This window comes from Stegodyphus dumicola, chromosome 4 (genome assembly GCF_044657685.1).
Source record: "Stegodyphus dumicola isolate Sdum_Otavi_A_Nest chromosome 4, ASM4465768v1".
In the NCBI taxonomy this organism is placed as follows: Eukaryota; Metazoa; Arthropoda; class Arachnida; order Araneae; family Eresidae; genus Stegodyphus; species Stegodyphus dumicola.
In genome coordinates, this window is record NC_140771.1 from 3,839,932 (window position 1) to 3,865,791 (window position 25,860).

Here is a 25,860-nt window from a genome sequence, read left to right on the forward strand (position 1 = left end):
AATATAATGTAAATAATTAAAAACTTGCAAAAGCTTAATATATTAAATAGTGCAATATTTTGCGGTACTTACGTATTAACGCAACCAGGCCAAAATTCGCATAAATCGCCAATTTGGCGACCCTACTTACGGCAACCCTATGTGTTTAGACGAAAGTTTATTTGTAAAAAGAAAAATAACACTGGATGTGTACTACCACAGCAATGGATTTTCGGCGAAATTTGCCGAGAAAAGAGAGACTTTTTTTGGTTACTGTACCTAACAGAAGCGCTGTTACCCTCATGGAAAAAATTTGTGAAAATATAAAGGAAGAAAGCATCATTTATTCGGATTGCTGGAAAGGATATAATACAAGTGAGTTTGAAAATGTTGGATTTCTGCATGGAACTGTTAATCACAAATATAACTTTGTGGATCCCAACACGGGCGTTCACACACAACATGTAGAGCGCACGTGGGGCTCAGCCAAATGGCGCAACAAAAAACAGAGGAACAGCCCGTCATCATCTTGACTCGTACCTTATCGAATTTATATGGCGCTAAGCTCAAGCTGTTAATTGCGAAGACGGTTTTCAATCAGTGTTAAAAGCAATAGCCAAAAGATTTCCGCCGAAAAAATAATTCTGCAACTTATTCAAATTCGAAACCGGAAGGGTTTAATTGCTATTTTATATTTTAAAACAAAATAATATAAAAAACTGTATTAAAAATTATCTGTAATTAATAAATGTACATTTTCTTTCTATTCATACTTTTTTACTCAAACTTGCAAATTGCGCCAACCTGGTTGCAATAATACGTAAGTACCTATTTTGTTTTCATAAAACTGAAATTAAGGATTCTTATGATTATTAAGAGAGTGTTAGAGCATTGTTAAAAAAGCCATCCCTCTCTTAATAATCATATGCTTTAATTTTAACCTCTATTTGGCTTTTTCTGAAAAATTAATTTACAGTTATTAAATGGATTAACTTATCAAAATCACGAGCAAGTAACTTGAATGACAACATTGTAAACAACTTAAATGATAACATCAAATATAAACCTTAAAAAAATTGCATTTCTTTCATAATGAAAAAAAAAATGTAGATAATATTTCAGATAAATGTCTTTTTAGAGGTTCAAAGGATCAGTGCACAGAATAATAATTAGTGAGTACTGATGTAAAGTTTTAAAAAATATCTTTTAAAAGTTTTGAACCTAGAATTGTTAGAATAATGGTAAACTCAGATAAAACAAAACAGAGAATTTAAATTTTTTTATTATTGTTCCTTGTTAAACATATACTTCATATTCACCAGTTTTGTAAGTTTGTTTGTCCTAGTCCAATTTTCTCTTTTTGAAGATTCTTGATAATTTTCTTTCTTCTTTTTCTTTTTTACAATAGATATTGGAAAAGAAAGAAAATACAAGAAATTCTGCAAGTTGGCTATCAGGTTGCAGAAAATGAAGGGGGGGCGAAATGTTAAATTTCTGAAGAAATAAAAGTTGTGTTGTGCAGCTAAATTTTTGGTGCTGAATAATTACACAATTCTGAAACATAATTAGCATGTTTAAGTCACTATAAAAATGCAAATAAAGACTTCCTAGTCTCAAAACTCATCTCCTGAATAAATATTTACATTTTAACACACAGTTTTCACATAATCATTACTTTAACCTAATCTAGAAAACTCTTAAATATATACTGACACTCCAAAAACTTCAAATTTACATAATTAATTCACCACTAAGACAAGGTAAATGGTACTTACGATCACAGACTTCAGAAATCAGGTAACTAATCAAGCTTACATAAAGCTGAAGGATAATATTTGGAGGACCTGACTCTGGAGCACTTCATCAGTGTATGGCAGGAACCGTTATCACTCAGGCATTTCTTAAATGTCTGTAAAACTGTAACACATCACTAGAGTAGGCAGGAATCTTTATCGCTCAGTCTTTTTTTAAAAGTGAGAAAACTGGAACACTTCATCAGTGCATGGGAGAAACATTTATCACTTGAAGCCAAAATCTCTACATAAACAACCACTATTAAAAGAAATAGCAAGCCATGCTGAGGTGCAATTTGAAAACCAAAACATAAGGAATAAAATTATTGTGCTATGAAACAGGGTAAAATAAACCACATACTTAAAAGTGTTAATGGTAGATTCTTCTACCATTCTACCATTGACACTTTTAAGAACAGTATGTGGTTCTTAGCAGCTCTTACATATGCATTTTCTTCATTATTTAATAGTGGGAAAGTTGTTTATGCTGTAAGAAATCCTTATTACAGATAATTTTTTGCAATAAGCAATAAAAGAAATTTTTTTCTTTTTAGTAAAATCACTGGAAAGATTATATGTAATAGATGAAAAATCAATAATATTACAAAAATGACTGAATTGTGACTGTATTATGTACTATACTTAAAATAGATAAAATAATTTTTATTTTAAGACTAGAAAATTCATTACAAAATATAATATAATTAAAAATACATCAATGGTACACCTGGAACTTCCTCCATACACAAAAGGATAAAAAAAATCATCTGGTAAATTTGCTTTGATGGTAGGCAGTTTTGGATAAATTGGTATGGCTGGTTGTGTAATATCAAAAAAAGATACAGAAGTTGATAAAGTTAAATCAGGACATCGTAATGAACAAGATAAATCTACAATCTCAGGTCTTATGTAATGGTATCCAACACCTAAAATTTTATATTGTGGATTTGCAACTGTGCCAACTGCTGCATAAAGGACATCAATTTTCAAATCAGTGGTTAAGTAACATTTATCATCATCTGATGCCACATCAAGTTCTTCATGATAAACTTCTATCCAATCATCACTGTTGCTGCTATTAGCATTTCCAAACATACCAACAAAAATTTGCTTTATACTTGGACCTAAAAGAACAGCAAGGACTGCTTCTTGAACAGTTTTGCATTGACTAGAAGAGATTTTGAAATGACAGCCCAATTTTAAATTCCTACCAAATTTAATACTTCTGCGGTTACTTCCACAATTTCCTTCACTATTTTTATCTAAAACACTTAAACCATCAGGATAGACTGTTATATAAAACTGTTGTTCAGAATCAATAGTTGTGCTATTTGTTCCAGCAAGGATAGGAAAATCAACCTGATAACCTGGATTCCCGCTTCTGCGAGTTACTTCTGTCAAATTTGTCCATTTAAAATCAACAGCAAAATGTTGATGAAGTATTTTTTCCATATTATTTAACTCAGTAAAATTAAAATACACTGTTATATTTTTAATACCATTTACACCATCATGTTCCACAATAAAATGAACTGTTTTAACAACATTTTGACATATACCTGTATTTTTAAAATATTTTGGAGTTTTAAAGTTATAAGAAAGGCAAAGTTTGTTTTCCTTTTCATAGCTAATGTCAGAGCTTGAATTCATAGCTTTAGTATGGGTTATTAATTCTGTTAATTGAGAGACTACATCTGGTGACGTACTTTGTGGATTTATACAAAAGTCTGAATAAAAATTTGCAGATAAAAATGTATCTTTATCACATTCTGCTTCTAAATTCATAATAATATGATTGCAAGATGATTTAAAATCTTCAAGATAGTGAACTTCCTCTTCACAAGAACAGAGACTTGTAAAACATGATGAAAATAAACCTGAAACATATAAATTAATTAGAATAATAAAAACTGAATGAGATAAGTTAATATTAAAACTTATTACCCTTCACTGAAATTTAAGGGATTTTGGCCAAATTATGGGGTTCCATAACAAAATTTCATGGAAGAAGACAGTCATGAACATCCATTGGAAAAATAATCACATGTCTGAAAGCCTACATAGATAAAAACTTGCAGGGATATGTGCTTACATTAAAAAGTATACATACAGAATTAATCTTTATTAAGTAATTATATTGAACAGTTTATTCGTGAGTGCTGTCAGAAATGAAGTTTTAATAGTGATATATAAGCAAGTCTGATAGTAATTTTGCTAAATATGAAATTATATATTTTTATATAGCTCAGCAATATATGTAAAAATGAAGAAATCAAATTTTATATTTGATTATTTTGATGAATTATTGAAAAATACTATTCAAAAGTTTAAATATTTTACTAATATATGTTTTATTAAAGTGTCATGTGTGGCTCAAAATCCTGACAAATATCCCCCATTAATGACCAAATTTATGTTTAATATATGTATTTTCCATTACGATTAGCTAATGCTTGTAAGTCAATTTATACTTCAAATTCTTTAAAAAATTTTTTTAACTTTTCTTTTCTATCACTGCTTTGTAGATTGGAATTTATTAGTCTTCAAATTGTAATTCTCCTCGTTCCTTATTGGCATTCTTACTTTTTACCTTATAGAATTTTTGAAGTTTTAATAGGAGTATTCCCCTTTCAATCATTTGATTTTGTTTAACTAAATCATTGCAGCCTAGGTGAAGGATTCATAAATATTCCTTTCCTTTTGTTTATGTTATTGTATAATAATTAAGATACTAGCCCCTTGGAAAATGAAAAGTGTAAACTATTTTAATTATAAAAACTTAGCAATTAGTGTTATTTAATCAAGTACGAAAAAAGTTATAAAAATACAAAAAAATTATTAATTATTGCCGATTCCACGTAAAAAGGCTGTTTTTTCAAGGGATATTAGCCCTTCTCAATAAAACCAAGTTACTCAGATCTGATTGTGTTTTGTCCCTTTTGTCTATTTGAATCAAATTCTATCCCATATAATCCAAATATTTCAGTTTAATTAAGTTAATTCATATTAATCTAATTTATTTTCAAGTAGATGAGAGAAATAATTGAGACATGACTATTTTTAAAAAACATGACATAAGTTCGGTTTCAGACGCTAACAAACATAAGATGTTATTCATACTCTCTCTATACTTACACAAACCGGGGGGAAAAAATGTAAAAAACAGCAATTTTGCCATTCTGAAGAGATCTAAAATGTGTATAACTAATTACTTCAGGAATTTTATTTCTAATTCAGTGTTTGATTAATCGATTACCTTTTTGAAAATTCTTATTCAGTTAGGTTTTATAAGCATATTTTTTTCCTACTTTTTTTCTACTTGATTAAATGACACCAATTGCTAAGTTTTATAATAGTTTATACTTCAAAGGAAATAATTTAATTAATCTTAGTGATGCATTAGATTTTAGCTTTGAAGCTCCACTCCCAAAAGTAAGTATTTATCTAAACTGAATTCTTATGCTAATTGTGTTGTTTCATTCTGCACATACACATTTGAATTAAGAAATAATGCTATCAAAATGCTAGAATTGAAGGTATTCGCATCTAATATAAATGTTGGCATAAAATATAACTGGATAGACGTAACTCTAATGACTTACTATAAAGCTTTATAAAAAAAATAACTTGTAATAACAGTAATGTATCTTATAATGCATATATGTTTAATGTGTGTGACATCAAATTTGTAGAATTCCCTGATGTCTTTTTACACTAAAAAAAAGATTACTGTGCACAAGGAAAGAACAACATTTTGCCTTGGGATTACGTACATTGCATATTACACAGCTATTCATAATATGATATAAACAGGCTACCATATTAGAATGGTGCCTCATTAACAGAAAATTACTGGACTGCTAAATATATTCAGAAAAATTTTCTCTATTTATTTAGCCTTTTTTTCCTTTGCTATGTTTTCCATTTTTAATGTCAGGAAAGTCTTTACAAGTGTTATCTTAATTTTATTCCTTTTCGATACTAATTGCACAGAAAAATTCATTTGTATAAAAAATAAAACATCCAGGACTGTACTGGATATAAATTAGTAAAGATGACAGTTTTAACTAGATGTTAATAATTCACAAAGGAAATAAAAGAATTCTTTATATCTAAAATGAGAATAATATATCTTCATGTTAATGTCTCCTAGTACTCTAATGACTAAATGTGAATGTGATTTAATGATTAACATATTATTTCACAAGCCACTCTACCTACAAATTTAAGTCTTCAGCAAGTCCAACTCACATTAATATGTTTGCTGCCAAAGCTGATGAGATGCAACTGCTCACATGAGAGCCTAAGTTCTATATGCAATTTCATACTTTTAAATTGTTTTTATTTTATTATTTAAATATAGATATAAGAGATTATCTTTAGTCAGAAATAAATATATACGCGTATACCCATGGTTGGTATACTACAAAGCCGTAAAGTTGATACACATGAGTATATTACAAAGCCATATAGAGTTTGTAATAGATAAAAGATAAGGTGAGAAACGTAGTATTTGTGTCTGTGTGTGGATAGCAACCAGCACATTGAGTTGAAATTGTTCTAAAACTTATCACATAATTTTATTTCATAACACTTATTACTGTTTCAACATAATCTATGTTTTATTTATTGTGTTCTTCAAAATATATCATGATTAGATATACTTTTGCATTCTAAACGCTTAGTTACTGTACCTGTGTTATAAAAAAATAAACGATCCATTTCAGTATGCAAGTGTATTATTTAGTCCCTTTCACTATGCCATTCACCCAAACATTGCATGCACTTGCGACAATAATACTCACAGTCAGTGATTTAGGTAACATAATAAATGAGTATTCTCACAGCTGACATGTAAACTCAGTTTGCCAATTAGGAGTATTCTCGCAGATGGGAGCAAAAGATATTAATAATCAGAAAATTTTAAGCAAATCAACACTTACTCCAATGCTTAGTGCTCTTTTCATGATTTTTCAATTCAAAGTCAATAAATATTGGATTTCCAGCTATCATTCCACTTCTTTCATCAATATTATTATCATCTTCGGTGTCCCAAGAAAAAGTATTTTTAGATAAATGTTTCAATACTATATTTAAATCTCGATGCGATCTGATAATTGGCAGGTCTTTAAATCGAAGATGTTCTTTAAAGTTATCATGGATGATACAGAAAAGAGAACTCTCAGGGTCTTTTTCCATTTTGTAAATCGTATTGTTTCTAAAAATAATATCTTTTTGATAGCAATAATTTTTATCTGGTATTAGTATTTGAGAGTGACATTTTGAGAATACTTTTATATCTTCTTCGTTGCAATCAAGATCACAACAACAATTAATATCACATGCATTTAAAAGTAAATCACAGCTACATATATCTTCATCTCGCGTTGTAAATGAACGAATTATAGATATATCTATATCTGACTGAAAGCTGACTTTGGAGTCATCTTTAATTTCTTTATCACTGCTATTCTCTGAAAAACTAGCATTTTCATTTAATATACGAATATCATATTCGGAGTCAGAATTAGTAGAGTTTAGTATTTCATATTGTACATCAGATTCAAATACCGTTATGTTTTCTATGTATGCATTATTTTGATCATCTTCTGCTGAATTCGAAGAAATTATAAAAATGAAAAGAAAATTTAAAGAGCTAAAACTGATAAAAACTTTCTGAACTAAAGAAGTCATTTCTTTCAGTGAGAAATTACACTGTTAAACATGACATAAGTTCGGTTTCAGACGCTAACAAACATAAGATGTTATTCATACTCTATACCTACACAAATCGGGAAAAAAAATGTAAACAACAGCAATTTTGCCATTCTGAAGAGATCTAAAATGTGTATAACTAATTACTTCAGGAATTTTATTTCTAATTCAGTGTTTGATTAATCGATTATTTTTTTGAAAATTCTTATTCAGTTAGGTTTTATAAGCATATTTTGATCCGTATGGATATTTTTTCTTCATTTCATCCTGATTTTGATGTTTAAAATGTTTAAAATTTGCTAACAGGCTAAAAGATTCAGAACGTGTGGAATGATCTTCGAAGTCTGCGTGTTGTCATTCCGCGATATGAAATTATAGGTATGTAATGCTGTATTTCTCTAATAAGGAAAATTTATGTAAAAGCAATTATTTGGGATTCATAACTGTAATATTCCATTTATTAAACGACCAACAATTTTTTAAAATATCTTCATGAAAACTTTTCTTTTATCAAAGGTTTTGAAAATTTATAAAAATTCAAGTTTTTTTTTAAACCCAAAAATCAGTTCTGTCTGTCGCTTTTTATTGTAGCTGTATTTTGTATATCATTTCTTGCATTTCTTTTATGTTAACTATCACAGCAGCTTTCATGTTTAGGGACGCGAAAACCGATTTAGTCGTATTATATTATCCAAAATCCTAGTTGTAATAAACACAAATTAGTCTCCGAAAAACACATAGAACGTACTTTTTTTTGGGGGGGGGGAGTATTTCATCATTATGTTGTAGATGGCATATGCAGTGGAAAGTTCGCAATACTCAGACACGTTTCCCTTTATCATTGTGTGAAATTAAGTTCAGTATTTATGAGTTTTGTCTTGATCTTTTGGCTCCGTTTGCCAAGTATATATTATCTTGTAACTGGCAGTCAATATGTTAACATCTTCATAAGCCATTTCAGATGATAAAATAATTAGCAAAGTATGACTAACTCTCTTGCTTTAACTCTGATGCCATTAGGTTAGATTCAGACGTGGATCAAACTGAGGTTCTCAGTTGCCCTGCCTTGCTCTTGATTAAAATTTGAGATTTTGCTTAGGTAGATAACCCTCATGGGTGTTTTGCTTAGATTACTTAATCATCTAATCGAACATCATTATTAATGACATCAGATTTCATAAGGGGGGTGTTAAAAGTTAGAGCTGACAAGAAAATCTAAGGTTGCACTATTTTTTTTTTGACTGGAACCTACATCTATCTTTACTATATCTCTTATCATAACCATCTCTTATTTTTAAAAAATTTGTTACGGTTCATAATTAAACAAAGAAATACACGAAATCAACTGGAATTTGTGTTATTACATCTGTAAATCATATCAAAACCCATTTCTGAGTAAAATAATGTACAGGTATAGTTTAAGTTTTTCAAAGTAACTGTCATATTCTTAAATTCGTTGTATGTATATGAAATACACATGAGACACAATGTGTCAGTACATCATTATCTCATTATCTGTCACCAGCAAGTGTTACTAATTTGAATATTAAATCATTTAACAAATAATTTCATTCAGCATTATATTCATTCAATCCTAGTTATGTTACATATTATGTCATGGAGTTTGTAGCAATTCACCTGTCACTTGCTGATGTTCTTTCAATAATAATTTATTAAATATTTTTCCACATAATCATTCTTATTTTATGCATAAGTCCCCTTGTAAATTTATATATAGATCATCTTGCAAACTTTTGCTGTGACGTTTTAATGTTGGGAATAACATAAATGTCAATAAGACATAAATTTGTTGTCCGTAAAATATTTTTTTAAATTGTAGTATACAAAGTAAATGTGTCAAGTAATTGCTTGTCAAGTTCAATGTGCTTTTAATGTTTTAATGTTGGGAATAACATAAATGTCAATAAGCCATAAATTTGTTGTCTGTAAAATATTTTTTTAAATTGTAGTATACAAAGTAAATGTGTCAAGTAATTGCTTGTAAGTTCAATTTTAGTTATACTGGACTGTTGTATTGATGCGAAAAAAATTGAAAGCATTAAGAATAGGAAATGAGTTTTATTGAGGGCATTTATTGCAAATTAAATATCATTACTTATAGACTTAGCATACGTTGCTACTGTATTAAACTTTGATTAATACTACTTGGTGATTTATTTCCTTTTTTGCAATTAGAGCTCTCTATATCCATAAAAGTGCCTGAATTTGTATGGGAATAAAAAGTGAGACAATCTTTTATCTATAATATGACAGTAGCATTATTAATTATATAAAAGATAGCTTAGAAATTAAAATACAAATTTTTAAATTTCAGTGAACTGATTAATGTTTGCAGTGAAAATGTTTGCATGAAAAATTTTTAAGGTTAATGATAATGTTTTTTTGTGTATGATTTATACACTTTTTCTGTCATATAATCTCTTTTAATTATAGTTATAAGTAATATGGATTCCGATTCTGATCGGACAATTGATTCTGATGAACTTGAAGCACTCCTTGCACAGTCAAAAGCAGAAACAAATTCAAAGGAAAATGAGGATTCTGTAGGTAAAGTAAAAAGACGAAAATGCCACACCAAATTGCATGAATTATCTGATTCTGAGTCTGATGATGGACACAAAAGGAAAAGGAAAATAGCGCCTGAAAATGAAGTGGCTACTGATGATCGCCCAAAATGCAGATATGGTGAAAAATGTTACCGGAAAAATCCAGATCACATTAAAAACTTTTATCATCCAGGTAAGCAAACTGTCCAGTAAATTAAGTCCATGACAGTCATTAAAGTAATTAAGAAAATTTAAGTTCATCTTCTCATGAGGCCCACCAGCGGCCGAGCGGTAAAGTCGCTGAACACTGGTAGTTCGGTCCGAGGTTCGAATCCCGCGAACGGGCTGCCTGCATGGGCGTTTTTGTGGTTTTCCCCATGTGTGGCGGTTATACAAGGTCAGTTTACCTTAGAAAGTCCTCCATGAAGGCATCCCTCCCCTTAGGCGGATAGCCCTCGAAGCTTTGCCATAATCACACACACACATCTTCTCATGAAAATTTATCTGAAATCATATCATGAAGTGAGATTTATATTTAATAGTTTTTAGATCTTAATTGTTTAGTAAGTTCCAGAAGAAATCACTTTAATTTTAATAAGTTGTGGCAGATTTATGAGGTGGAGGGTCCACACTTGTAGTTTTTGGGGTCCTTCATCTTGAGATATAGGGTATGTTTACTATTTTTAAAAAACCAATTAATGATTTAAGAGCTTTTGGGGCCCTTTGCAGTGAAGCCCTTTTCAAATGCAACATGCAGACTGGGCAAATCTGCCTTTAGTAAGAGGGGTAAGAGCCATATTGCTTCAGTATCTCTTCAATCTAAAAGTTTATTTAATTTTTCTAAATTTATTCGGAAGATATTTTTAGTTATGTACAAACTTATGGATGCTTTACTGAAACTTCAGTCACTTTTATTACATTCTCATACTTTGAGGCCTGCTAAAAGTCTCATACGAGGAGAGGCAGATAAACTAACCTTTAAAAAAAAATAAATAAATGTGGATGTATATCAATTTAATCTTTTAGTCTTTAATCCTTAAATCTTATATTGGTTCCAACTCTTTTGTTAAGCAAATGAACATATTAACATTTGTTTAATAAAAAATTCGGGCCATAGACCTGTTTCTTACAGGAAAGAATATTCTACTGCATGTATTTAATGGTATTTCTAGTACATTTCATTCTGCTTCATGAAAAAAAGAAAGTTCAGTGTCATATTATCTCTTAAGTATAAAACTGTTATTTTCTTTTCTTTTAATAAGTGCCAGCTCATTAATTGAGATTTAAATAGATCATGGACAGAGAGCTCTTTCTCTTTGTGCAGCATAGTATGCATTATCGTAAATACTAGGACTGGACAAAATCAAGTGAATTTTCAAAAACTTGAGTTAAATATGAATTAATATACTTTCCCTTTTCATACCTTCTGCCTTCTTGCACCATATTTAGAATGATTCCTGGTGATCTTTTATTTGACATTCATTTTAGCATCATCTGTAATTTAGTCTAATATCTTTGGTAATGATATAATATGTAATCTACTGCTTTTAGTTATTTATTTTATATTACTTATTTTAGACCCCCCAAATAATTGTTGTTTTCATCATTTCTTTTCTCTGCCATTTATTGCACATTTGAATTTTATTTTATGAAAACATTTTGATAAAAGTATATTTGCGGGTATCCCTTGGTGAAAATTGGCAGTACATGGATACCGAGTTTAAGCAATTCTTTGACTTATTATTTTGCCTTGTGTAGCAGCGGTTTTTGCTCCAAAAATCGCCATTTCAAAAGCCAAAATAACAAGACCAAGAATTGCACAAACTCTTTATCCATGTATATTGACCTATTTTCACTTAAAAAAACATCAGAGAATTGCACAAACTAGGCATTGCGCATTCCCTTGACTTTGTCCATGTACACATCGAACTATATTAAAAAAGGAACTATATTAAAAAATGAACTATATAAAGTAACTGTACTTAAAGGAGCATCCAACAAATATATATATATGTAATGTTTTCAGTTATTCCATCACATCGTGGGCGAATGGTGAGACTATTCCATTACACGTTCTGGTCGTGCCTTTCCACAGAAGATTTACATTTTTGATATTGTTGGGATAGAAAGCAAGCCAGCGAAATTACATCTTAGCACAGTAGAGAGCAAAAGCTGAAGTGCGTAGTTATGAAAGATGGAAGCACGCGAAGAGAAAAGTTTTGGTTTACAATTCGGTGATTGGTCGTCAAGAGGCATCTGGTATTAACAGTTACGTAAGATCGCATGATTAATTTGAATGATGCAATGCAGATAAGTTATTACAATTTTAGAATAGAGAGGAAGAATTAATGTTTATAGTTATATTATAATTCTGATTCATACATTTTTATCTTACATATTTTCCCCCTTCAAAAAGAAAAAGGCTTAGCGACAGAGAAGCCTTTTTAAAGAGAAAGAGTTAAAGCACTAGCAAATGTAAAGAAATAAAAATAAATCATAAAATTTTTGTCCTGTAAAGTATAATTTATAAATATCAATTTTTTTTAAATAAATTTTTAATTTTTAGAGTCCTATTGAATTTTTCAGCATTTCAGTCCAAAAGTCTTTTTGTTTGAGAGTTCGCATAATCATAATTCTTCAGGGAAAGTTCTTGTTATTACAGCATATCACAAAATAAACTTTTACATAATGATTACTTATAAATATTTATGATATTAATTTTCATATTGAAAAATTATATTTTATCACCATATAATAATAGGAGTAAGCTTCAGAAATTATGGTTTCACCGTTATCATCTTTCATTTACAATTCCTGTATTTACCAAACTGGAAGCCTCGCAATACTAAACAAACATATCCATCAATAGGGCTGTCCTCTTGAGCTAACCAGTGTATTCTCTGTACTGGTGGCCCAGGGTGCCTAGGCAGTTACTTGAAAAGACCTCCGTTCCTTGCATTAAGGTAACTGGCCTTTGAGAACTGCACTAATACATTCCATAGTAAAAAAATATAATAATAATAATCATATAAAAAATTTACATGCATTCATAAAATGAGAGCCTCCAACATTATCTTGCATGAAGAGGGTAAAAGGAACAACTGTACAGAGGTAATTACAGGCCTCTGCTTAGGAACCCCGAACTCCCTCGACATACACTATACTTAACATACAATCACCCATAAATTTAACATGCATTTACCATAATTTCATATTACGTATCTCTAACAATTTCACTTATTTTTTACACCTACTTCATTTTTAGAATAATTATAAAATTCGTATTCAAAATTCTCAACAAAATTTCAAAATCATAAAAACTTATCTTAATATCCTTCCCTATGAATAATTTAAATAGCTTAAAATTAATTACTTAATTTCCTCACACATAATTATGAAAAATTAGAAAAATTAATGAACAAGAATTTCAGATTTTCTCAAAACAAATTGCAGAAATTTTAACCAAAGTTGAAATGAAAACTATAGATTCCGCAGCACATTAAATAATTTAGTTCCTCAGCTAGATTCACACGAATGTAATAATTTTTGAGCTGTTGAAAAAGCGGAAGTGCAAGTAATTTTCTGTCGCACATACTTGCAAACACTAACTCAGATCGAACTTGAACCCGCTGTAATGCTTAATTCCTAAACGGTAATTCATTGATGATTTCCTTTTCAATAGACATTCGAACTTCTCAATTTATCGAGAGATCACTTTCAATCTGTAAACACTACGCGTGATTATTTTTTGAAGCACTTGCAAAACACCACAGCAGAAGAATGATCTGTTATTTTTTAAACACTGAAAAAACAAATTTGATGATTCACTTCTTTCACATTATCTTGGATTTATCACAAAACGATGATTTGAAGAGCTGAATTAAATTTTCCATTGAGGTTTCAGGCTGCAGGAAACTATCCTACCGGCTTAATTGTCATAATAAAAGCAAAAGGAAAGGAAAGGACGGAACAGAACACCGTAGATGCGTGCTTAGATCCATATTGAAGAAGAATTTTGATTGCGTAGTATTTAAAGAGCTTGGCAGTCGAGGCAGTTTTAATTCCATTTTTATTTCCAGCTGATATTTGTGGCCACAATCACTTGGCACTCTAATCGTGCCTTTCCACAGAAGATTTACATTTTTGATATTGTTGGGATAGAAAGCAGGCCAGCGAAATTACATCTTAGCACAGTAGAGAGCAAAAGCTGAAGTGCGTAGTTATGAAAGATGGAAGCACACGAAGAGAAAAGTTTTGGTTTACAATTCGGTGATTGGTCGTCAAGAGGCATCTGGTATTAACAGTTACGTAAGATCGCATGATTAATTTGAATGACGCAATGCAGATAAGTTATTACAATTTTAGAATAGAGAGGAAGAATTAATGTTTATAGTTATATTATAATTCTGATTCATATATTTTTATCTTACATATATATATATATATATAATCTCAATAAACTACATTTTTAAATCAAACAATCAAATAACATAAAAAAGGAAATGCATCTTTCCACCATACAAAGAAATATCCACTTACCTTATTTACGAATTAACACGTCTTCAGTCAAACAAAATTCCTTAAAAGCATCAAAAAACTTCCTAAAATTATCTGAACTAGAATCTGTATACTGGCATCGCCACATAAATTCATAAAATAAGAGTAAAAAATATCCTCCGTAGCATCGTATCGTTCGACCATACACATTTCCTTCTTACAAACAGGACACTTAATAACAATGGCTAGTAGTAAACCTTCATTTACACACCAGTCAAGTAATGCTCTTTTCCCCCTTTCTTTCCAAATCGTACAGAAACTTCAAATTAATCTTACCACATTCAATTAATCTTACCACAATCGTACTATTTTACCGTCTAAAACAGAAAACAAGCGATGTACTTCCTAACCAACACACATGACAAGCCCTTACAAATTCACTGCAATCATGCAATGATTACATCATATTAGGGTTTCCATAACATTAAACTACTCAGGCTACCATAAATAAACCACCATTTGGCGATAAATGAAACAACAATTTCACAATAATACAAGGGGTACCCTTCTCTCTATTACCAGCTTTTTTTATTTTATAAAGCTATTGAAATTTGGATTCCCTTACAACAATTGCTTTCACATTATCTCAGCGTTATGGAAATCTGTTAATAAAAGTGTTAATAAATAATCAATATTTTTTGCTCATGTTGCATGACGTTCTTAATTTGTATGGCTGAACGACTTTTAAAGACAGCCCTTTAAAAAAATTTTTTTTTTCTTTTTGGGAAATTGAATTTGAATTAAAAATTTAATGTCATTAAATTAGTTTATGAAATCATTTCATTTAGGTATTCCTAATTATTTGTATTTATTTTCATATTTATAAATGGAGTTTTAGGGGCAGGGAATCTGAAAGACCTAGCCTCTTAAGAAGTAAAAGCTTTCACTGCAATAGAACATTATGGAATAATCAAAAGAGTATTTTAAATTCAGTCTTAACTGTTTGTATTTAATCGATCTGTAGTTGCTAAGCACTGGTAGTTCGAACCAGGTTTTTATGCATGACTGCATAATTTTTTTGTGTGGTGTTCTGTGTGCATAACGTAAATATAAGCTAATTTTTATCATTGGCAATTAGTATTGGCATATATTATTTTAATTAAAGCAAAATGACATGCATTCAGTTCCAGCATTAATAGCTCTGAAGACTTTTTTATATTGCTTCTATTATCTGAATTTTACACTTTGAACTATGTTATATATTTATTAATTTTCTTCTGTGCATTTGAAATTGATAGCTTTTGCACTTTTTTAATTTCTAATTGTGTTTAGATTTAATAGTTTAATATTAAGCATATTTTAGATTGTTGTAAAATTATAAACTTTATCCTTATTTTTCAATCTTAGCAGCATAACAATTAATTTCTGTAAGATCAATTAAAACTTTATGCTGTTTTAAATTTAACTTTCTGCATGGTGCTATGATGCAAAATATGTTAGAGAATTTTATATTTCTGTCACTTGCATAAATATTTTTTATGTTGATGTCAGTGCTGTGGAGTTACTTCTGAATTTTTTTTCATTGCAAAATTTAGAGATTTTCCATTTTTTCTTTTATAAAGTTATCGGTAAAATTATGTCTTATGTACCTTTAGCTTTTATCTAAATTTCATATCTTTGTTAATCAAAGGAAATGGTGAGAATTTAAACCACATAATTGTTAATAAACTAGCTTTCAAACTTTCTCTTGAAACATTTTAAATTTAGTTCTGAGGAACCAATTAGAAGTTCAAATTTCTTAAAATTCAAATTCTTTAAAGTTCGTGTATAGAAAAGAAGAGATCATAACATGATTAAGAATAAATCCTCAATGACTATATTTAAGTAATTATTATTGCTGATCGTTGTTATTACATGCTGGTCTACATGGGTTAGTGAAAAAGGTATCTGTGAAAAATATAATATTCTGAAGTCCTAGAATGCACTTTTTTGCAATTTGGAATCAAATAAATGGGTAGTGCTGCCATCTAGTGGGAGTAATGAAATATGATTTCTCACGATCCTCTCATTTAATATAATGATTAGTCTAAGCTAATAACTCTTAACAGTCTTAGGTTTAATTCTCTGCTAAGTCAAAGACTTTTTCATAATGCCTTTGTAAAATAAAGGCATAAATTCCCTTGATCTTAAAAGTTGAGAATTTTTTACTTCTAAATCCACATGCATTGGGTCAGAATTAAGGTGTATCTAGGTAGATATATATTTTACCATGATTAGATAATTCAATCCATTCCATTTCAAATATATACAGTCTCAAAATATTTCTATTTCAGTGTTAATTGACATATATCTGTAAATATAATATACCATATTTACTTGCATATTTGTTCTTTCTTTTTACTTCCTTGTATGAAGTAAAGGAATTATTGTAATCACGAAAAATTCCTGGTATCAAATTTCAATGAAAATTCCATTTTGACCGCTATCGAATGCAATTTAACAATGTTTTTGTGTGACATCTGCACATAAGGACAGAATAAAGGACTCTTTTCTCGCAAATGGATTATAAAATTGATTTAAAATGGATTCAGAAGAGATTTTCTTATAACATTTGTACATACAGCACAGGTATAGTATAAAAAAATTGCTTTTAATTTTTAGCCTCCTATTTTGTTTTCTTTATGTATTTATATATGTATGTATCTCGCATAACTCAAAAATGAGTAGTCTCAGAACGTTAAAATATTGTATATAAGACTGTCTATAATATGTAGTTGTGCATCTCCCTTTTTTGTTGGAGCCAGGCTTTGCCACACTTTAAGCTCTAGATATGTCGGGTGGTTGGAGAAGTGATTATGTCTTGGAATGATGACAGGAATGGGAAGGGAGAGTGTTGACTTGACTTTCACAGCTAATTTTAAGGATTTGTTTCTGTTAGTAAGATGAAAATAACCACTACACAGGAGTTCATTTTTAAATTTAGGGAGGTTTCTTTCTAAATGCTTTGAGGAAAGGGAAAATTATTTGAATATAGATGAAGTCTGAGATCTGAAATAATCGAGACTTTGGCAATTCTAGATTTCAGAAATTTTCGGATTTTAGATCATCAATTTAAATCTAATAAGAGGACTTGTAAATATGACAGTATTGAAGCTTATTGATTAGGTCAAATAGAAAATGCTACCTCAACCATTCAAGGGCTGAAAGTATGATTCTGGCAAATATCAATGCAACATAGCCAATGACAATGTATTGTCATTGGCCACCACAACCATGCCACTTTTTAGGCAGCAGGTGTTTGAAAGTGGCATTTAAGAATCTCAGTTAGTGGTTCTGGGGCTAAAAATTGTGTTTTGGGACACTCTTACTTTCATTTCTGAAATATTATATTCTCCATCCCTAGACTTTGTAAGGAAATGGGGGATTTTTTTATGCGTTTTATTTATTTATTTTTCTACCTGGTGGTCTAAATAATGGACATCTGGATTTCAGACTGTGCTGTAATTTTAGTGTTCAGAACCTTATGTTAAAAAGTTAAGGGGAAATATGTAAGTAAATACAATATTAACATTTCAGAAAACAAAATTAAAAATTTTTCTTAAATATTTATATTGAGTTTATTACCTCTGTTTGTAACTTAGTCTTTTGACCATAATGTGAGTATCATCATGGCAGTAGTTTCTATCTGCACTGTGCCTATTTTCTTTTAAGTCTGAGCTGTAAAGATGAAGAAAAGATGTTTGATTAGATATAACTAGTCTTTTTGTACTTCAATCACAAATTAACTGATGCTTTTTAATTAATTTAATGAAGTAAAATTCAGTTTTATCTTTATAACTTCCCATCTCATTTTAATTGTTTAATTGATTATGGCAAAATTCATGTCATCTGCCTACCTAAGGGGAGGAATCTTTTGTGGAAAACTTTCGTAGGGAAACTGGCTCTTAATACTGGAAAAATCACAGAAACATCCAGGTATTCATTGTTATCTGAACATGGGTCCGATTACTAGTATTCATTTTGCTTATCTGTTCAGCAGTTGGTGGTCTTCCTATTTTAATTAATGTATATTTAGCCTAAAAAGTACTATTTGAAAAGTTGAAGGGCATATATGAATAAGTTTTTTTTTAAATATTCCAATTTGATTTTATTAGTGTTTGCAGATTTCTTTTTCTTTCTTTCTTTTATTTTAATGAAATTTTCCTATGGCTGATAATATCTTGAATTTTATGATTAATTTTTTAATAATTTAATTAAAAAAAACTGAAGATCTTTTTATGTAACTTAATTAATTTTTCAATCTACAGCTATTGAATATTATATATAAATGCTGAATTAGGTGATGAAAATAAACACAGAGTAGAAGAACCCAGAACTTCAAAAACTGTGAAGCCTGCACAGCCAGTATTAGTTCAGAATTATGGATTTTATGTTACACGAGTAAAGGGCATAAATCAAAGATATAACAGTGGATTTTCTTTTGGTATCAAAGGTAAAGTTCCTAGTTTAGTATGTAATGTTTTTTTATGAAGTGATATAAAAATTGTATTTTATTTCATTAGGTTGTAAGGATTATGTTAATTTTATTAACAGTTAAATTTTGAGTTAAACTTCCTTTCCTATCAATTCTTAACTTCAACTAACCACTTCCGGCTAGAACGTAGTTTTAGAATCACGTCTGAATACATAATGAAAAAGAGCGGTTTAACCACGAAGTTCTTCAGGCTTAGTGAGAGAGATAACAGACATTCTGGATAGCACATGTCCACCTTTTTAGGCTACTCTCTCGTAAGCTATTATTACGCTCAGCTGTACTTTAGGCCCTTGATAGCTTTGCAGTCTGTTAATGTTAAGGGGCCAACTTGGTTAGAATTTTGATAGCTTCACCTATACCTATTTAGTTTAGATTAGTTTAGTTTAATTTTTAGTCTCTTAAGTTCAAGCCCAAGTGTCGGCTTTATTGTACAACTCCAAGACGAAGTTCTGTCAAATCTTATTTAGAATAATAAAGGGTTATTTTACCCTTCCATCTTGTTGTTTCCTGCAACACAAACTTAAGCGATTATTCACTTACTAGTTCTTAAGATTCTTCACTTTCAACAGTAACTTAGAATTACTCAGTGAGGAATCCTACAGGGTGCTTTTGTTTAAGGTGTATTTTTGCCTTTTTAAGGAAGATAGTGGTGGCAATAAAGAGCAACTTTTTACATGGTTATTAGCATTAAATTGAATTCTTTTTTCCATGTTGAATTTAAATTTACAGCACTGTTTACTATCTATGCAAGATATCCTTCTGTGCACTCGACTCACATCTATACTGGTTGCTCTGCAGTGACTGGAGGGGTTGGGACTAGTGTCTTTTCAGAATTATTTTGACTGAGTGAGGCAGTTGGGCTCTTTTGTGACAACTTTGATGCTGAATTGTATGCTATTTTGATGGCTCTTCATGTTATTAAAAATACAGCTGATAAAAAATATTGTTTTATTTGTGGATTCTCAGACTAGCATTCAAACTATTATAGGTTATAATATTGATCTTACATCCACTGAGTTTGAGTGCAAATTACTGATTAGCTGTCTAATTGAGTTAGGAAGGGATGTTGTCGTGCAGTGGATTGCTTCTTCTTCAGTGGCCAGACAGCCTAGGATGGGCTCTTGCCTTCCTCAGAATCGAATTCCAAGCTTTTATATCCCTCGCCATGGACATTCAGTTGGTTATTTTTAAAATTCTTAAATCTGTTTCCAAACAGTCGAGCCACCTAAGTTTAGGTCTCCCTCTTTTTCGGCTGCCGAATGGTCTGGCCGAGAAGATCTTTTTAGTTACACGATTTTCATCTATTCTGCACGGATGTCCTGCCCATTTAATTCTCTGATTCCTTATATATTTTACTATATCTAGTTCTTAAAAGGAGTTCTTAAAGTTCTTAAAGTTCAGAGTTAGTTCTTCTCCAGATATTGTTATGTTTTATACCACCAAAAATACTTCTCAAAATTTTTCTTTCAAAGACTTAAATGATACTTTTAGCTTTTTCTGTCATTGCCCAGGTCTCAGCAGAGTATGTAAGAATGGGGTCTGATTAAGCTTTTGTAAATTAAAATCTCCGTTTTTCTGTTGGTGAAGTTAGAGTATTTTTTGAGACCGAAAAATCATTGGTTAGCATCTGTGACTCCTACGGATCTCAAGCATTAAATCATTGAGAGTATTAACTTCTGATCCTAAATATTTAAATTTGCTAATGGTTTCAAATTTGTAATTCCTAATTTCAAAATAGGGGCTACTGTTATTACCACATGGCATATTTTAGTTTTATTTTGGTTGATTTCTAGATGCATTTTGCTGGCTGCAGCCTCTAGAGATGTAAAAGCCTCTCTAAGTGACTCAGGAGTGCGTGTGACTATGCCAATATGGTCAGCAAACGCAAAAATTTGAACAGACTTGTTAAAGATAGTTCCATGAGTATTAATGTTAAGACTTTTATGATTTTTAGGAGGGCAAGGTTAAAAAGCAAGTAGGCCAGTACATCACCCTGTTTGAGCCCATTTGAAACAACAATAGGCTCCAAGAGATTATTTTGAATTTTAACCCTTTGTCTCAGTAAGAGTAACGGTGACCAAATTTATAACTTTTTCAGGTATTGCAAATTCTCTCATAGCTTCAAGTAAATATTTTCTGTTTTCTGGATCATAGGCAGTCTTAAAATAAAAAAAAAAAAAAGGTGGTGCATTGCAATTCCATATTCGTAAGTTTTTCCAAAATTTGCCTAATGTTAAAGATTTGTTCTGCTGTAGATCTTCCTTTGTGGAAACCATATTGATAATCACCTACAATATTTTCCGTATTAGTCTACTAAAAAGTATATTGGAAAATAGTTTGTAGAAAACAGAAAGGAGATTGATTTCCCTGTAGTTGGTACATTCCAAAATGTCTCTTTTTTTTGTGTATAGGACAGGATGCTCAGTTTTCAATCTTCTAGTAAAACTTCTTGGTTCCAAACTGATTCGATGAGGTGGTGTATATCCTCAATGTTATGACCTGCAGCACTTTTAATAAGTAATCGAGTCAGCCTTGTTATTTTTGAACTTTTTAATTCCTTCTCTAACTTCTGCCAAAGATGGTGGTGGGATACTATCAGTGTTTACAGAGGTAGTTGGGCAGGTTGAAGATCCATCCCGCATATGGTCATTCAACAAGTTACTGAAGTAGCTCATTCCACCTGTGGAGTACCTCTTTTCTATCATTTAGGATGATGTTGTTTTTATCTCTATAAGCAGTACTTCTAGGCCTCTGCTCCAATGACTGAACAGCATCTTTTTTCATGTACTGCTTTACAAGGTGTTCTTCCATCAGACTTCTTTATGACTCTCCCAACTATAGGAGAGATTTTCTGTATTTATTGGACCATAAGGCACCATATGCTCAAAAGAGTCTAGGTGGATGTAATTAAAAAAAAAATGGTGGCAATATTTATTACGTAAATTTTCGAGAAATGAAAAGCATTTAAAAATGCCACTATAATTTATACTAAAATGCATATAAAAAAATCCTTGAAAAATTAATATATAAATTTAGATAGATGGTAGATTTATATTTCAGTATTGAAAGGAAATTTCACGTGATTATTTAGATTTATGTCCCAGACAAGCATAAGAGGTTGTTATAGAAGTAAATTTGTGGAATATGGTGTAAAAAGAAAACTGTGTACTTTATCTGTAATCTAATCATATTATGTGAATTTGAATAAATCAAAGGAAAAATGTTTCTTAATTGATTAAACAACTTTAATCAACTGAAATTTAGCAAAAGAAACACTGCACTTTATCTGGAATTTAATCTAATCATATTTTATAAATTAAAATCAGTCAAATGAAATTTTTTCCTAATTGATTAAGCAACTTTAATCAACTTAAATTTTGCAAAATATTTCTGTACATCATCTCAAATTAAAAAGTATGGGTTTGTTTCAAATGGTCAGACACTGGCAACATAATACCTTTGTTGGGAATGGAAAATATCCATCTGTCATTTAGCTGTCTTATCATTTAGAACACTGATTTTAAGAAGTCAACTTCCAGCTGTTCAATTTTTGCTCAAATTTAGGTCACTTGATTGATATTTTAAAATTTTATTCAGCAAAGGAAGTATATTTTTTTAAATTTTAGATTTAAATAAATAATAATTATTTTATGTTTGACAGCAGTTTCATTGAATTCTTTTTAATTTAGGAAGGATTAATATATTGAGTCAGAGGCAATATGTATATATTTAAAGTATTGATTAAATTCAGATCTGACATGCTTATGCCATTCTCAGATTTCCCATCAGCATCTACTTGAAGAGGAGAATATCCCAATTTGTATAAATTGTAATACTACATTATGTGTGATTCATATTTTAATTGACCATCCAAACTTTAAATTCTTTAGGTTTTGCCTCTTTATTCATTATTTTGGCTCTTTTGTCCCATCTCTAACTGAGTTAATTCCTTACATCGATTCTCATTTTAATCTGTTTCACTTTTTAAAAGATACAGAACTTTTATATAAACTGTAAAATAAAATGTTACAGATATAGTATATTTTTAATCCAAACTAAGTGTTTTTTACCTTGTTGGATATTTGAACTAGGAAAAAAAAGTTTTTTAATAACTAGGTATGTATTACTTACTAGGTTATTTGAGTTTCCCTTTGTATAGTTCTTTTTGACTTGATTGTAGTTTTAGAATATTTCAAGTCTAACTTGATTTTTTTTTATCTTCATGGCATATACCTTTTAATGCTTTATTTAGCTTTGCTGTGGGCTTGGCTCATCATGACCACCAAGGTTAGGGGCCATTAAACACCACCATCATCAGTTCACTAATTATGGTGTAACACTTATTTAGTTTCTTAACAACCGTCTAGTTGTATGCCTGGCATAACTAATTAGAGTGGGCTGTTGAACCGTGGCATGCATATTCACTGTGCATTTCTAATCATGCATGCAATATCCTACTATATATTCCTCATAAGTTTCATTCTGTTTTGCTGATTCTTTCATGGTGTTACATTTTCCATATATACGAGGACAGATCAAAAAGTAAGTTACACTTCCAAGTTATGATCATTCATTAAATTGTCAAGACAAAAGCAACACGGCTATGAAAGCATACAGTGTAAGTGCATGTTTCCACATAGTTCCAAACATTTCTCCAAACATTTCTAAACATTTCTCCAAACGGACAACCAACTTTTCGATTCTGGATGGATAAAAATCTTCTCCAGCGCTATGTAACCACATAGAGACAGCTGCTTTCACCTCTTCATCATTTTGGAATCGTTGTCCGTCGAGATACTTTTTAAGCTTACCGAAAACATGAAAGTCACATGGTGCTAAATTGGGACTGTATGGAGGAAGTTGGTGTATTTCACACATGAATCGCTGCAGCAGGTTGCACGTTTGGCGAGCCTTGTGAGGTGTTGCGTTCATGTTTTCGGTAAGCTTAAAAAGCATCTCGGTAGACAACGATTCTGAAATAATGAGGTGAAAGCAACTGTCTCCATGTGGTTACATAGCACTGGAGGAGATTTCTATGCATCCAAAATCGAAAAGTTGGTTGTCCATTCGGAGAAATGTTTAGAGTGTCTTATGAACTATGTGGAAAAGTGAACTTACATTCTATGCTGTCATAACCATGTTGCTTTTGTCTTGACAATTTAATAAATGGTCATAACTTGGAAGTGCAACTTACTTTTTGATCTGCCCTCATATATGTAGTATTTTAACTATGTAGAAGACACCAGTACTTTTAACAGAACTACTCTTAGTCACCAAAACTTAGTCACCAAAACTTAGTCACCAAAACTTTTAACTTAGTCACCAAAAACGGCATCAAATTTCTTGGCAAACATTTTGGCGAGAAACTCCACAGTGCCATATTACTGTCTAAAATTTTTGTCTACATTTCGAACTTTAAGCCTAAAATGTCTCCAAAAATGCGGTTTTCGCTCAATCAAAAACCACGTTTTAAACGCAAAATTTAAGCTAAAAATCTGAAAGAAAAAATTTAGATAGCAAAAACGTAAAGTTTATAACCAAAAATATTTGACAAGAATCCATATACACAGCGACATGTTTTAACTTAAAAAACATCTACGAATTGCACAATCTAGACAGCGAAGGAATCTATGAACTACACACACCCTGCTTTAATAAATTAACATAACAACAATGAATTTCAAAGAATACCACGTACACACCATTCTGTTTAAACTTAAAAACACATCTGCGAATTGTATTATCAGGGCATTGTGCACAATTACAAATAATTAAAAAAACAACAATAACAACAGAAATTCATAGTAAAAAAACAATGAACTTAACATTCTACAAAATAAAAACAGTAAAATAAAATACATTTACCTTAATGGATGCTTCTTCGGACAGCAGAACGTAGCTTTAACATGCCGCCATGTTCTCTCTGTGGTATTTATATGACAGCCAAACTCGTTATCCACAAAATTCATACTATAGTTCACAAATAAATGTTCAAAACCTTCTTTTCCTAAATCTTTGTAAGATTTCCAACCATCCGAAAAAATAGTTGTACAAGGTTCAATCCACTCTTTAATACACTGCATCAGCGTTTCCTTACTTCTATCTTGCACAGCCATTAAAAATAATCTCCCAGACCCTCTAGCAACCACGTCTCTCATTGCAACATAGGCCATTTCACAACTAGCACGACACGAACCATCGAGCAATTAAACCACTTCAGCAAAAGAGTTTTCAACATCAAAAGGGTTGCCATACAACACGCAATTGCGCTAAAAACCAGCACAGATCTTATATTGCCACATTTGGTGATCTTAGGGCGCATATAAGAGTAGAGCCCTTTTAACTTTCGATAGTCATCATGGCTGAGAAGAAAGGCATGGAGACGAAGCTAGCAAAACTGGATTTTGACGAATCACCAATCTTTATCTTACATGCTTTATTTTCACACCTATCAAATTATTGTGGTAGACATTTATCCAATCATAGTTAAATATGATAATTTTTATGTACGCTGGTTTTAAAAGTATGGCATAAGCATCTTAGACAGGAAAGCATAAGCAGCGTAGAGATGTTAGCAGGGTAGAAGTTAAGGAAAAGAATGACATAGTTGCTTGTGAAGCAGTATTTATGCTATGTAAGTGCATAAAGTATAGCCAAGATGTGACTGTTTAATTTTAGGTTTTAGTTACCTTTTTCAAGCAGCATTATGTAATTTGGAAATATATTGAATTTAGGAGAACTGAGGAATTTAGAGGGAACATAAAATCTAGAATAG

General features: G+C 30.7%; 2 protein-coding genes across 4 annotated transcripts in view; one reads left to right on the forward strand and one right to left on the reverse strand.

Annotated features, from left to right (window-relative positions):
* Positions 1–1,243: 1,243 nt before the first annotated feature.
* tctn (tectonic) lies at positions 1,244–7,586 on the reverse strand. The gene is made up of 2 exons (XM_035355388.2): positions 6,716–7,586; positions 1,244–3,649 (listed from the first exon to the last, which is right to left on the reverse strand). Exons 1-2 carry the CDS (start codon positions 7,464–7,466, stop codon positions 2,436–2,438), a joined length of 1,965 nt encoding a protein of 654 aa, XP_035211279.1. The 5' UTR covers positions 7,467–7,586; the 3' UTR covers positions 1,244–2,435.
* Positions 7,587–7,729: 143 nt separating this feature from the next.
* LOC118185519 (tyrosyl-DNA phosphodiesterase 1-like) overlaps positions 7,730–25,860 on the forward strand; it is a 56,243-nt gene continuing 38,112 nt past the window's right edge. The window contains exons 1-3 of one of the 3 annotated variants that reach the window (XM_085814481.1): positions 7,730–7,865; positions 9,942–10,247; positions 18,891–19,043. In XM_085814481.1, the coding sequence (XP_085670607.1) occupies positions 9,953–10,247; positions 18,891–19,043 (448 nt within the window). In that variant the 5' untranslated portion in view covers positions 7,730–7,865; positions 9,942–9,952. Of the gene's footprint in view, positions 7,866–8,676; positions 8,899–9,941; positions 10,248–18,890; positions 19,044–25,860 lie in introns of those variants that run through there. The other 2 variants (XM_085814482.1, XM_085814483.1) reach the window with 2 other exon arrangements.

Coding starts and splice junctions, on each gene's coding strand:
- tctn (XM_035355388.2), bottom strand. CDS start 7,466: ATGACTTCTTTAGTTCAGAAAGTTTTTATCAGTTTTAGCTCTTTAAAT. Junction 3,650..6,715: donor AAAGAGCACTAAGCATTGGA/GTAAGTGTTGAT, acceptor TATATGTTTCAG/GTTTATTTTCATCATGTTTT.